The sequence below is a fragment of the Adiantum capillus-veneris genome, chromosome 24, assembly GCF_014529385.1.
Source record: "Adiantum capillus-veneris isolate H3 chromosome 24, ASM1452938v2, whole genome shotgun sequence".
NCBI classification, from domain to species: Eukaryota; Viridiplantae; Streptophyta; class Polypodiopsida; order Polypodiales; family Pteridaceae; genus Adiantum; species Adiantum capillus-veneris.
Genome location: NC_140954.1, coordinates 58,635,179 through 58,649,836, shown reverse-complemented (window position 1 = coordinate 58,649,836; position 14,658 = coordinate 58,635,179). Strand labels below are relative to the sequence as shown.

Here is a 14,658-nt window from a genome sequence, read left to right as displayed (position 1 = left end):
ACGCTGGCCAGGCATGCACGACGCCTGGTCAGACTACTAACCATGGAGGAAATTGATAGATTCGCCAACGACCGATGCTATATCTTTTGTGATTCAGCTATCCCAACAAGCCGCCCATTTTTGCTTAGTTTTTTGCTTAGCTCACATCGACCAATCTAGGATCCCATAGTATATATCTTTGTTTTGTACTGTTGTTAGGTTATTTTGTTACTCTGACTTTGTATGAGATCCACCACCTTGTAACTTTCTGGTCTCATAGGTCATTTTGGCCTTTTGTAGACGTTAATATAACATTTCATTTCATTTCATTTCTCTCTCTCTCTCTCTCTCTCTCTCTCTCTCTCTCTCTCTCTCTCTCTCTCTCTCTCTCTCTCTATATATATATATATATATATATATATATATATATATATATATATATATATATATATATATATATATATATATATATGTACTTGGTTTAGTCTCATAGGTCATTTTGGCCTTTTGTAGACGTTAATATATCATTTGATATCATTTCATTTCTCTCTCATTGAAAGTTACATAGGAGACGGAGCACTGTTTAGAGTCATAGCGACTTGGTTCGTGCACCCTACCTTTGGTAAAATGAGGAGTGAGCGGCTTGGTTGTGAGAATGCTGCTCTAATATTTCAATCTTCTTCTCTATCAGGGATGAGTTACAAGCTGTCTTGCAGTATTCCATGACAAAGTTCCTTGCATTATTTATGAATTACTATTATGGGACCGGGACTCAAGCTTGGCCTCCTTAATTTTTCATGGTTCAAGGCTCAAGCTCCCTCTCTACTCTCATAATTCATTGCCTTGAGGCTTGGTTGTTTGCTCTATGGGACATGTGTTACTCAAAAAAATCGGGGAAAAAAAAAAGATTTTTAGTTTTGCCGTTCCAAGCACCAACCCCATTTTCTAACCGTCTCCGAGCCCGGCCCGACCCCGTTCTCCATTCGCATTCCTCGTACCATGTTTCTATGTCGCAGGCACTATTCATACATACTCGTTTTCTGTGAAGTTTACAAGTAAAAGGTCATTTTGCCTTCTTTTCTCCTGTAATTTACGTTTGTTTCTCTGTTTCTCGATTTCTAAGCATTAGTAAGTTTCTTTTGACCCAGAAAAAAAACCACAACAAAATATAGCACTTCGAGGTTTACTAATCTTCTAGGCATGTATCAGATGCATGTGTACCAGAAGGGATGCACCTTTTGGAAACTTATGGAGAACAGCCACTACTGCGTTCAACACCATCCTTTTAGAAGATATTGTTTTGGTCTCTATGCTTGAGCGTCCATGCAAGGGACAAACTGATAAATTATCAAGTGGACCCGGAAGACCACGTTTCTGGAAGGAGGTAGCCGATGTCTATGAAGCTTTTCTTGTTGGTTCATGTGGGAGAGCCGTCACAGTGAGTACAGAGAGTTGTAGCGACGATCATATGAAAGTGGATGAGCTATTAGAACAGAATGTACTGGAAGTATTATGCAATACTGTTTTGAAGACTTGTCAGGCCGCCCCTTCAGAGGTAAATTTCCTTTTGATCAGTGTCAAGTAATCTTATTTTTTCATGCAGTGGTTGTAGGGTTATACATGGGAAATTGAAAAGGAAGGCATTTGAAAAACTGTAATGCCCTTGCAGGTTATCACAAAGCTTGTCCATGTGATAGACCGTTGTGCATCTCGCACTTCAATGCTACCACTGGGAAGTGTGGAGTTGCTACCTGCTCACTGTAGCAGGTTTTCATTTATTTGCTTGCAAGCACTGTTCAGTATTTCCAGGTGAGTTTATTGTGCTGGCTACCATCGATGTCACCTTTGTTCCTTACCTTCTTCTTTTTAAGTCTCACGTGTATAGAGAAATATTTTCCAAAAGAAACAGTTTTTGATGCTTTTTGCCCTGGCTTCTATGGTAAGGAAAGCAAGATATAACGTCTCTGTAAGGCCAAAATGGATCATGATCAAAAGAACATGACAAAGCACCATAAACAGAGATCAATGAGGGAATGGAGGAATGCTAAGTAATTGTCACTCAGGATGTGCATATTTGGATCTTGGCTTATGTTTACCGTTTGGAACGTGTAACAGGATGGCACCATGTGCCAATGGAAAAGAACACACTTAACAACTTTTAGCACTTCAAATAACAACCGAACTGAAAGATATACACGACATATGAGACGGGGACTGGCAGAGGTCCACCCCAAGAGAGCACTGGCGCCCCTTTCTGTATTTCTTTATATTGCATCAACTCAGTACAAGCCGGTACTCTGTCCTCTGCACTCCCACGTGGAGACGTGCGAGAGACTGAGCCCATTGGCACATATTTAAAGGCCTCGCACCTATTCAAAAGGAGTACACGAAAAGCATCCAGTTTTAAATTCATTTGGTGCTCAAAAGCTTGTGCAAAGGGCTGTCCGTACAACCTGCCACACCATTACCTGCCAACGCAATTCGCGGAAGTCCATACAGCCTTCCACGTCATCAGTGTAAAACGCGGGTGTCGTACAGTTGCCACGTCATTAGCAATTTACGCATCTTCTGTGTGTGAGAGTAAGTGGGTCGTGCTTTATTTATTGTCTTTAGATCCCTTGGGCCCCATTGGACGGGGTCCCATAAGTTAGTGGGAACTTCTTCTAAAAACTGCCCCACTCGGCGAGGTTTTGTAAGTTGGTAAAACTTCTTCTGTTGCTTTTACTTAGGGTTTAGGCCCCTCGGATGGGATCTGCAGGTTGGCTCCGGGCTTCAGTGGCTTACCACGTCAGCAGTTTGTGATAGGCGTATACCCCTACCAAATCAATGTCTTCAGATTTCTTGCTCATCTCCTCAACTGTGAACGGAGTGTCACAAAAGTATTCCCATTTAGCTTTCAAAAGTATGGATAATTATGCACCACATTTTTTTTTCCTAGAAAAAGATCTTTCCATTAGTTAATAAAACTGTCCATAGGGCTACAAACCACCTCCACCAGAGAGGGCTACATCAAAGCATGGGGAGACACTCTCAGTGAGTAAACAAAATATGTACAATGAGGCTAAATCACAAAATGGGAGGAGGAAAGAACCACACAGTGGACTGACTGCCATCTGGGCACACCTTGGACCATGGTGAAGAAAGGCCCTGGGCGCCAGAGTCGCAGGAAAGCCTCTCTGCGCTCCTACATGTGGTCGGACCTACCTTGAAGTCCCTCAGATTGACCTGTGAGAGTATGGATCAACTCCAGCCAAAAGTCACGAACAGTCTCTGCCGGTGGGATAGGATGAGCCTCGAAGATGCGGAAGCAACGGGCCGGCCAAATGAACCAGTGTCAGGCCACAGACGAGCTCCCAACACACCTCTCTCTCAGTGCACCACTCCTTGGGGGGTTATCTTTGTAGCAAGCTAAAGTGTAGGTCGACCCCCCTGGATAACTATCATCTTGCTGGTGGAAGATAGCTCAAATTGGAGCGCAGGACCCGTGAGGGTGGACCAGGCAGTAGCACCCCAAGTGTATTGTCGCATTGTGGAAAGAGCTAGCATCAGCCGAAGAACCAGAAGCCAAACCTATTGTGCCATGGGGCAGTCCCACAGACAGTGACGCTGACTCTCCAAAGGATGGTCGTAAGCTGCATAGGTGCCGAAAGGCCACTATGTACCAGCCAACTCCCCACTCCTGTAGCTCTGTGTGCAACTAGCCACTGAAACAAAGTGACTCGCTGCGGTTGTCTGGAGTCCCACAACCTCTTCCAAAAGCGTGACAAGAACTCAGCTGTGAGACCCTCCTCCTGTCAATAAAGTGCTGCAGCAGGAGGAGCCTCTCTCCGTGCTGTCAGTGTTTTGACACCCTATGTACCAGCCAACTCCCCACTCCTGTAGCTCTGTGTGCAACTAGCCACTGAAACAAAGTGACTCGCCGCGGTTGTCTGGAGTCCCACAACCTCTTCCAAAAGCGTGACAAGAACTCAGCTGTGAGACCCTCCTCCTATCAATAAAGTGCTGCAGCAGGAGGAGCCTCTCTTCGTGCTGTCAGTGTTTTGACACCCTAGTCGAACATTGTACTGAAAGAAAGGGATCCTAGGGTGGTCGGTTGAAGAGAAGGGGTCTCTAGGGTTCCACTGCACTCGTGCCAGAGGGCAGCTCTCCCAAACCCAAAGCCTCCAGTGGTCTGTCTCAAGGTTTGTTGGGTCAGGACCTGTGACACAGGTCATCTCACAGATGCCCACTACTCGTATCCTCTGAAAACAGCACTCTGCAACCTGTGGAGCCTCTACTGAGACTGTGTAGTCGCCCCTCGCCCTGGATCTCGAAGAACGTGGGGGGTACGGACTTCGAGCAAGCACGAATTGCAATGAGGACCTCCAATCGTGTCATTCATCTGGGAGTTGCTTGTCTCTAGAGGGGTGAGCCACTCAGCTGGTAAAGCCTCTGTAATGTCCTGGCACATGCTTTGCACCCCTCTCATGCCCCGTAGCTGGATGCTTTGTACCTCCTCTGGCAAACCTGAAAACTGAAGCGAGTCGCCTAGAGTGCGAGCTAGGCCCTTAGCCATGGGACCCCAAGAAACATGAGGCCTACTACCCACCAAGTGGCCTCTTTGAGTGCTAACCAGGGTCCCACTGCGCTTGTGCCAGAGGGCAGCTCTCCCAAGCCCAAAGCCTCCAGTGGCCTGTCTCAAGGTCTGCTGGGTCAAGATCACTATTCGTATTCTCTAAAAACAGCACTCTGCAACGTGTGGAGCCTCTACTGAGACTCTATGTAGTCGACCCTCCCCCTAGATCTCAAAGAATATTTGGGGGTACGGACTCCGACCAAGCACGAACTACGATGAGGACCTCCAGTCGCGTCATCCATCTGGGAGCTGCTTGTCTCTAGAGGGGTGAGCCACTCAGCTGGTAAAGCCTCTGTAATGTCCTGGCACATGCTTTGCACCCCTCTCATGCCCCGTACCTGGATGCTCTGAGCCTCCTTTGGCAAACCTGAAAACTGAAACCAGTCACCTAGAGTGCGGGCTGGGTCCTTTGGCATGGGACCCCAAGAAACATGAGGCCTACTATTCACCAAGTGGCCTCTCTGAGCGCTAACCATGGGGTTCCAAACAAGGGGCTGTCTCAAGCGCTCCTCCGTGCAAGTAGGGCTGGTGCTGCTCTAGGCCACACCGTAGCTACTCCCAAGAGCAAGCAGGCTTGCAGCAAATCAATCCTCCAGTCTCTTGCTCAAACCAACTCTGTGCATCTCTGTAAAGATTCACTGATGGAAGGGCTCCAAGGGCCTCCTGCATGAGGCACTCGAGCTCTAAGCCGCTGAAGCAAGAACTCCTTCCAAGGCTCCTCCCCTGGAAGCAGTCCTCGTACAACAGACTTCCCAAGAAGGGCTCTGCTCTGCTGTGCTGGGTCTATGATCCCCAGCCCCCCTTGAGAACATGGTAAAGTGATGACCTACCAGGCTACTTTGGGCCAGGCTAACTGAGTGTCGCACAACATTTCTCAGTATTTGCTGAAAATTGCCACTATCAGGTCGTAAGGCGAATTTACGTCTTGGATACTAAATGTAGCTAGACAATCGTGTGAATACATGGAGCCATTTCCTCTAGGAGATTCTGCCAATGCTACACTCTAACATAAAGGCTGCCCTAGATGAGATTGACTGCAGAAGTTATGTCCTAACACAAGTCCCGACTGCCCACGAGGGGGGGGGGGGGGGGGGGGGGGGGGGGGGGGGGGGGGGGGGGGGGGGACAGAAAGGTGGGGCCCCGGTGGTTCTCCTTGTTGTTGTGATAATTCGCGTCTCCGAGTGCTAAGTCATTATTTCCCATGGGGTTACTGTAAATGGTTCTTGTAGCAGGTAAAAGCCTATAATGCTATGAAATGCAGCTCATGTATTCTGCTTGCAGATTTGATTCATGTGATGAGGCTTCATCTTCCTTCATAGTAGGCAAGATAGCTATGCCGGTTCTGGTGGCTCGCTGTGACTTCATACTAAAGCAATTCTCAAGAGATGAAAATGACCAAGGTGTGCCATTTTTCAATGCTTAAGTTTTTCTCTTTGGAAGTTAAATCAAGCTGTTGTGCCCCTTTTTGAAAGAGTTGGGTCGCTTTTCCAATCAGGTGACATTTCTCTACCTACAATAAGGATTGAGGAACTAACTTTAGTACTGAAAGAATTAGCAAGACTAACAACACCTGGTGGAGATTTTTTGGAGGGCAAACTTTCTGTTGGTGCTAAAACAGTAGCTGGAAGGCGTATTCATCTTGTGATGCTCTATGGTTCCCTCTGTCAACTGGTTATTACAAGGTAACACTAACGCTTTGGTGACTAAGCTAATATGCGTGTTGTGGAACTAGAGCACATTCTGTTCTTTTATCTCAGAGATACCTGCATTTATGTGAACAAGATGAGGTTGGGGTCAATTTTGTTGTAGCAGTGGAGAGGAAAACAGGCAGTGGTGCATTAGCGTTTTATTAATCGATTGGGCAATGGGGATGATTTATGTGCCAGAGGTTTTGTTAACTGTCCAAACAGAATATGTCTGGATTTGTGTGAGGTAGGTTGAAGGTGTAGTCAGTTTTAAGATAGCGTGGGAGAGGAAAGAGGGAAGAAATAGAAAAGTTGTCAATCAATCCATTGGGGAAGCGAGAGTTTTTTGACCAGCATATCCCAGATGTGTTGCAGTGAGGTCTCAACTAAGATTAACTGTACAACACAATGATGGGCGAGGAAAAAGTGCAATATTGGTAAATCAATCAATTCCTCTTATCAGTGATATTAGGGTCTCAATTGAGATTAACCATCCAACAAGTATTGGGACTTAGTTACTATTTTAGGGAGAATCTGGCGTAAATATTTAATTAAGACCAGTTTCAGAATCCTAGGTGGTAATGTGTATCCTAACTAGATGTGAGGTAGGGGGGATAGTCTGGTCATACCATGCAGTTTGTCACTTTCCCACCTACCTTTCTGAAGTGTTAGGAGGAATTTTTTTTCAATCAATAGTGAAGAAGCCCTACTAGAGTGAAAGGGACATGGATCTGATAATGCAACTGTTGCTTGATGTTATATGTCATCCGAAGCTCAGAAAGATCGTCTTCCTATACAAGTAACCTGTTTTATCTAGTAATCTTTGCTGGTGATTGTACATTTTTGTTTTCGTGTAGTGCATTTTATTCTTAGCTTTGAATGAAACATTTTCAATTGCTCTGCAGAGAAATCAGAATTTCTTTATGGTGTGTTTTAAGTCGTAGTATTGAATTAACCTTCTTCAATTGCTTTGCAGAGAAATCAGAATTCGCGAATTATTACTCGTGCTGCTACGATTACTAGGATCGGAGCTCAATTTTTTAGAGAATGCTTAATTTGTTGGTTTACAATCTAGGTATTACAGAAGCTCTTTGCTGGTTAAAGATGAAACATGGAGTGCATCATATGATGGAAGGACACATTATAGGCTAGCTGCTGAAGATTGGAGCTGGTCTGTGTTGTACAGTAGAGAGTCAGTTTGGCACTGGACAGTGCCTTGTTACGTGTGGCATGAGATCCTGCTGACCAATATGACCCAAAAGCATGGGCAGGAAGTGTACAAGTCAGCGCGTTTTTTTCAAGATGAGCTATAATTGCCCTTTTTCAAGGTGTATTTACTATTTCTCTTCAAAAATTCCTATCAAAGCCCACCTCTGCCAAAGCCTCATCGGTAGCCCCACTTGATTCATTTGTATTGGTTTTTCACCCATTTGGTTCGGACTTAAAGGGTATTGCATTTGTATAATAGTAGCAGTATCAAAGTTTTGATTTAATCTTTTCTAATCCAGGATATAGGTGTGTTCTGTTTCTAGCAACAGTAACAAAATTTACCTGTATTTTTTTCTATTCTGTAGCATTAGTTAAGAGTCCTCATTTTTGATAGTTGTATCGTTGATACCATCATTGTTTAAAGTTCAGTCTCATAGGCCGTTTTACCATTTTTGGCATAAACCAACATTCTCTTTTATTTCAGATCTCTCATTCTCCCTTTTCTTGATTGTTGTATAGTTAGTATCATCATTCCCTCAGGCTCATGCTACCCCACCTTTTACAGCTCTATAAGTGTTCTTGTTTAGTTTTGTTTCTTTCCTTTATCCAGACTTTGTATCAGATTCACCATGATGTAACTCTTCGGTCTCATAGGTAATTTTGGCCTCTAGAAGGCGTTAATAGTATATTTCATTTCATTTCTCTCTGTGTATTATCTGATGCTGATGTTGATGACGACGAGGGTGTAGGCTAGGCTTACATACCTACCCACTCTAGGTACCCTCATTTGTTTTTATTTTTATGTGCCCCAACATTGTACTAGAGTCACACATGGATGTAACCTTTTGGTCTCATAGGTCATTTTGGCCTTTTGAAGACTTCTCTCTCAGTCTATGGAAAACTACTCAATTGGGGATCATAGTACCATCTTGATATCTATAACAGGAAGGCTCTGCCAGATTCGGAAAGGTCTCAAATGTGTTTCACCAGTAGTTGGTAGCACGGTGGACTACATTCTTCGGACCATGTAGGCAGCACATCTGATCAGATCACTACACCTATTGATAGCACACCCCACCACACATATCACCTATGTGCATGTCACACAAGATTGTATACTTAAAAAATTTATGTGAAATCTACACTCAACATGTCTATGATGGTATTTATCAGCTAGACCCCTCTTGACCACTTGAGATAGGGAATATCTCTCTTCCATAGTAGCTTCCCACACCTACTTACTCATGTTGCACTACACATTATACTATGCCCAAGTACAAATAGTATGATGAGGAGTGCACACAGCTACTCCATATACAATCTACACCATGTGAGATCACTAAGCCATACCCTTGAAGAGATAAATGAGAACCCCCATCCTTTATAAAAAGTGGGAGTTTGACGAGGCCCAAGAGTTGGAGTTGTACATCCTACTAATGACTTGTGATTGAGCCATTGCATAGCATCGACAACCAAAGCCTCTCCCATCGCCCTTGCCGTGTGGATTTGAGGAAACGACCATGTTGCATGTGATGCATCGTACTTCATCACAGCTATAAAGGAGGTTTTATATGAATTGTTGTCTTGGCATGTGATAAGAGTCATTGTGCATAGACATGCGATGTTTGTGGGTCTCCAATGGGGATGATGGGTAGGGCTACCGTATGCTTTGAGGAGGCAACTTATTGCTATCACCAACAGAATGAAAGCAGGGATGTCCCTTCTCAAGCATTGCGCTAAACCAAATACTTACTCATACAAAGCACATATTCCCCATATCATCTCCAATGGTATGTGAAGTCACTTTTAAGGATTTTCAAAGGCAAAGTACATGTCATCTTCAATGGTACGTGAAGTCATTTTTAAGGATTTTCAAAGGCTTTGGCAGAAGCACACAAAGTAGTCATATAATGTTTTCTTTCACCCCTCGGTTTGATCACAAAAAAATTTGAGTGAAGACATGGTCTACCTATCCTAGCGCTCATAGACCCTCACGTTTTATATAATTCAGCTTTACCTTAAGAATTGTCCCACAAAGTTTGTCAAAATAATTGACCAGTTATGACTAATGCATTGTTAAACAAGTGAGCGTGAAAGGAGCTAATGAATCACCGCGTAAATGACCTTGGAAAGTGGTGTTGTGAGCTCCTTGTCCTTGTTGGAGGAACTAATAGGTCCCTCTACCATTGACAAGGTAGAGAAGATAGTAGTGGTAAGTTGAGGATCTAATGGCTCTACTATAGGTGGTGGTTGCGATATTTGGTACTATCTCTTTGAGTATACGTGCCAAATGTGAACTTCCTCAATGGTCGTGGCTCTCTTAAGTCCTCCGTGAAGGAGGGTTATCCTTACTCAAGAAGAAATCATATCTCTATCTCGTTTGTCTTTGCATATGCCCACCATTTACGGTTGGCGAGCCTGCTTATCTCTTTACATGTATGGTGGATAGTCACCATAGTTGGGTATGTGTACATGTTGTATAGCGCTTTACACCAACATGGTTCTATGGAATAGATCCAAATTTGGTAGACTCCTTGTATGCATTTACATGGTCGTTGTGTAATGTGATGATTGTCACAATGCACTTATATCATCCATCGGTGCCGTAGGGTTGTGTGTGTGTGTGTGTAATAGGTGTCGAGCATTCGTGATTGGCTTTAGTAGACACGGAGATTGTGAAGGATGTGACTTAAGTTAGTGGTTTTTTATGACCACATTAGATGATCTAACTAATGTGCTCGTTGTCCTAGCATGCTTCCCATTGTGAAGCATGTCAATACTTGAAATCTTTGCCAAATGCGACTTACAATCTCATGGCGTTATGTATTGAGATGGTGGCATGCATGGAGCTCCCATAAGTGTTTTCACTCTCAAGGCTTGAGTCCTTACATATGGGAGTAATGCTTATGTCCTTTACTTCCGTTGCATTTTGATAATCATATACATTACATTGTTTGGTTTTTATGTATGGGCATGGAAGCCTCCCATGAGAAAGTTCTCATCAAGTGTGAACTAGAACATGATATGAGAACTATAGAAATTCAGTGCATAACCTATTGCAAGAGTTGAGGGTGGTTGACGATAGTAAGCTCTACATCAATCATAGAAGTTGCACAAAGAAGCGGTTGGCACGAGCTTAGGAAGAGAAGTTCTAGACTAGAACCACTATGTGTTAGCTATTTTTAGTAGTTCTCTCTCTCTCTGTCTCTCTCTCTCTCTCTAAGTAGAAGGGATTCATGATCACAAGAGGATGGTCTCTATACCAAGATGGTGCCTAAATTACACTGCCTTTAAAAAAATCTTATTGTAGGTCCATAATGGTGACTAGTATGTAACCACACGTTGCTGCAATGGATAAACAGGCTATCTTCCCTTCCCGGTCCAAAATACTCAATACTTTATTTCTACATATATAGAATCCGTTTTGTCCTTAAGAGTGATAATCAAAGAGGTCATTCTCTCTTTGGTTTACCTTGGGATGGTGCTACAAGCTAGCTACATTGGCAAGTTCTGAAACGATGAGAGCTAAGAGCTAAGTTGGATTTCTTTTGATGTTTGAAAGGTAATTGGTTCGTCCCTCTACGAAGCTCTTTAGATGATTTTCATGCTTGTATCTTTGACTTTTTTTTGTGCCTCATATGCAAGATACAACAATAACTATACATCATCATCCAATCACAACCATGCATATGCAAGTTTGTATTATACGGCATAAATTCTTTATGCATGTATTCAAGCGCCATTGGCACCTCAAAACTTGATTGCAATGAAAGACAAAAAAATTAAATTTGTTGTGTTATATATCTATGCAAGGGGTTTCGGGCATTATGCTAAACTGAAGGGCATGCTACAAAGTTGAAGTCCTAGCTCATAAGCATCCTCTCTCTCTCTCTCTCTCTCTCTCTCTCTCTCTCTCACATTACAAAATTATGTTTTTCCTAGGGAGAGGAGACCATATTCATTTACATAACTGAGCCCATTTCCTTACCCACACTCCATAGAATAGTAGCACTCCCTTAGGTACAAGATGCAATGTTGAGGTCTAGAAAAAGTATCTTCGTGTCTACACATTATGTCCCTTGTAAATTTGAGAGTTTGATCTTCATACAGCACTCCAATGCATAACTTCTCATCACATCGATCTTGATTTACATGATTGAGCCTATTCTTTCCTCAGATTTCAGCTTGAACCACTGCCAATATATTGTTCTCTCCTATCCTTCATAGATTGTTAGTTTCCATCCTTCTATCAGTAGCCTTCAAGCATTAAGAGTCATTGACCGAGTCAACATAGATCATGCAACATGTTTCATTTACTCCCATAGGTCACTTTGATGTTTAAGAATGATAATACTCTCTCTCTCTCTCTCTCTCTCTCTCTCTCTCTCTCTCTCTCTCTCTCTCTCTCTCACACACACACACACACACACACACACACACACACACACACAAATATCACCACAATTCTGGAGCATTGAGAATCATCTTTCATCCCCACATCACATGTATCTTTGGTCAATAATACACTCTCTCTCTCTCTCTCTCTCTCTCTCTCTCTCTCTCTCTCTCTCAACCCTAGTGAGCTTGCATTTCTTCTTCCCGTCGTCGTCCTCCTGCACCCCCTCTATCTCCCCCTGGGGGGCGTCAAGACATAATCATCGCCTCTAATAAACCTACCACCGTTTGCTTCTCCACAACGAGGTTGCTCTGGCCCCCTCGTTGGTCTACCTTGCCACGATATGCTGCTCTTGCCTCGCTATGGTTTTCCAATGACCTCTTGTCCGACTCGCCAGTGACTCCTCTATCCGACTCGCCTTCTGCTTGAAACCCGCCTAAGCCTATTCAAAACAAATTTGCCTAGGGTTTGTTCCCACGGCAGTTGACCTACTTCGAGAATGAACACTCTAAACCCCTCTGCACAGAGCCGACCAAGCTTTGTAGCAGTCGTAGCAGCCCCGAGCAAGCTCACTCAAATTCGACAACTCCAAGCAGCCCTCGATTGGGTAATGAAGGAGAATCACGACCTCAAAGTTTGCCTTAGCAAGCTTGAGGCACGCTTTGACTCCATGGTCGAGCTTGCCACTGACAAAGTAAAAGAAGTCAAATCAAAGGTCACCCAAGCCCAATCGGCCGCCGTTGCCAAAGTATAGACTTACGTGACAATAGAGTTCCGCGAACAAAGACTTCAAGAAGAAAATGCCGTCAAGGTTTGCATTGGTGGGCTCCCCTCGCCATGGTGCATCATCGAGGACACTCACGAGGAAGTGATCACCAAGCTCAACAACATCCTTCAACCAATTAACATCAAGCCTAAAAAGGTTTCTTAAATCAACGACACACACAAGCAAGTGCCACCCGAACACTATCTTCTCACTTTCAAAGACAGAGAGGATAAGATGTAGTTACTACGACAAGCCCAACTCCTCAAAGCGACAAAGATTTGGATCAACGGGGAGCTGACAACAAATCAATTGACGATAAAAAAGAGTGAGCTTAAGAAGATGCACAAAGCCCGCAAGCAAGGTAAATGGGCAGTCTATCGAGGTGGTAAAGCCATCACTCAAGAATTTCGAGCCCCTAAAAAGGCTCTATCCAACCCTCCTTAGATCTTGTTTTCTTTTTTCCCTTTTCTTTGACCCCGATGATTGGACCCTCAGTCCTTAGCTGATATGTATCCGATGGCTTCACTTAGAAGCAACGAGTTGATGTAATGTCTTTTGTGATGGTCCCACGGGTCATATATGACCTATGTGGATGATAAATCAATCTCTCTCTCTCTCTCTCTCTCTCTCTCTCTCTCTCCCCCCCCCCCCCCCCCCCCACACACACACACACACACACACACACACACACACCTTTGGACTCTAGGGACCCTCATTTATTTTATGGTAATGCTCCCGGGGATTGTACTAGAGTCACACATGGATGTAACCTTTTGGTCTCCTAGGTGATTTTGGCCTTTTGAAGATGTTAATAACATTTTATCTCTCTCTCTCTCTCTCTCTCTCTCTCTCTCTTCCAAATAATAATCTTTTAGGTCTATTGGGATTTTTCCTATGATAGTAAAAGTCACTTCCAATATCTCTCCCTGTGAATGTATGCAATCGCAAGCCTTCCAAATTTAAGAATCAAGACTTGTAGGCTATATCTTGAGGTCTCATGTGATTGTTCTTGATTATTATTATCCTTCTTCTTCTTCTTCTTCTTCTTCTTCTCTCTCTCTCTCTCTCTCTCTCTCTCTCTCTCTCTCTCTCTCTCTCTCTCTCTAGACTAGCTACTATGCAACTAGAGGAGTAGCCACTACAATAGGTTTAGAGTCCACTTGCACCAGAGGTACATTGATTGACCAAGCCCTTGAGCTCAGGAGATCTAGACGTCCACGACTATGAAGAGTATCACGACATTAATGGATACTACGCCAAAAGATCAGGACTTCTCTTTTGCAACACAAAAGACGCCTAGTCACAGTACTTACAATGGAGGACATTGACGAGATTCAACAACGATCGATGTTGGACATCTTGGGACATCAATGTTGATGATGGTGATGTTTTTATCCTCTTGATCCCTCATGAGATTGTATCCTTTATTTTTCTACAGAGTTTTGTGTGTCCCCCCCCCCCCCCCCCCGCCCCCCGCCCCCCACTTTTCATAGCGCCCTACAATTTTATGTTAGTTGTTTAGTTTTGGCCTTTTAATTTTATTTTAAACACCAATTGGAGAGTTTGGGACTTTAGAGCCAATTTGGGAATCACTAATGTCTTTGAAGATTTGGTCATATGGACAAATCTCAAACTATTTTTCAAGGAAAGAACCCTGCACAAGGTAGTACTTAAAAAGCTATTCCTCTCCCTCCTGCCTTTCACAAGTTTGTTTGAGTGTACGTGCGTGTGTGTGATGTGTGTGATCACACAGAGAGGTGTGTATCTGTGTACATAGTGTGGTATGTGTGTGAGTGCGATTGCCAGTGCTCTTTGTTTAGTGTGGATGTGCACAACGTGTGGTGTGCAAACAACAAGAATAGAGCTAGCACAAACAAAGGTTGTTGTAGCAGGTCCTTTGCGTGCAGAAAGGAAAGCTCATGCAAGCAGCCTAGAGATATGTTCGTGTAGTTGCCAGGTCATATAGTTAGTGTACGCAAGTAGAAATAAACCTTAGCATTATCAGACA

The 14,658-nt window shown here is 43.7% G+C and overlaps 1 protein-coding gene across 4 annotated transcripts in view; it reads left to right on the top strand.

The window, feature by feature from the left end:
- LOC147426432 (ARM repeat superfamily protein) overlaps positions 1 to 7,885 on the top strand; it is a 232,478-nt gene extending 224,593 nt beyond the window's left edge. For 3 of the 4 annotated variants that reach the window (XM_086498077.1, XM_086498078.1, XM_086498079.1), the window contains 5 exons: positions 1,189 to 1,534; positions 1,649 to 1,788; positions 5,876 to 5,994; positions 6,090 to 6,276; positions 7,256 to 7,885. In XM_086498077.1, the coding sequence (XP_086354203.1) occupies positions 1,189 to 1,534; positions 1,649 to 1,788; positions 5,876 to 5,994; positions 6,090 to 6,276; positions 7,256 to 7,334 (871 nt within the window). In that variant the 3' untranslated portion in view covers positions 7,335 to 7,885. Of the gene's footprint in view, positions 1 to 670; positions 999 to 1,188; positions 1,535 to 1,648; positions 1,789 to 5,875; positions 5,995 to 6,089; positions 6,277 to 7,255 lie in introns of those variants that run through there. The other variant, XM_086498080.1, reaches the window with a different exon arrangement.
- Positions 7,886 to 14,658: the final 6,773 nt, after the last annotated feature.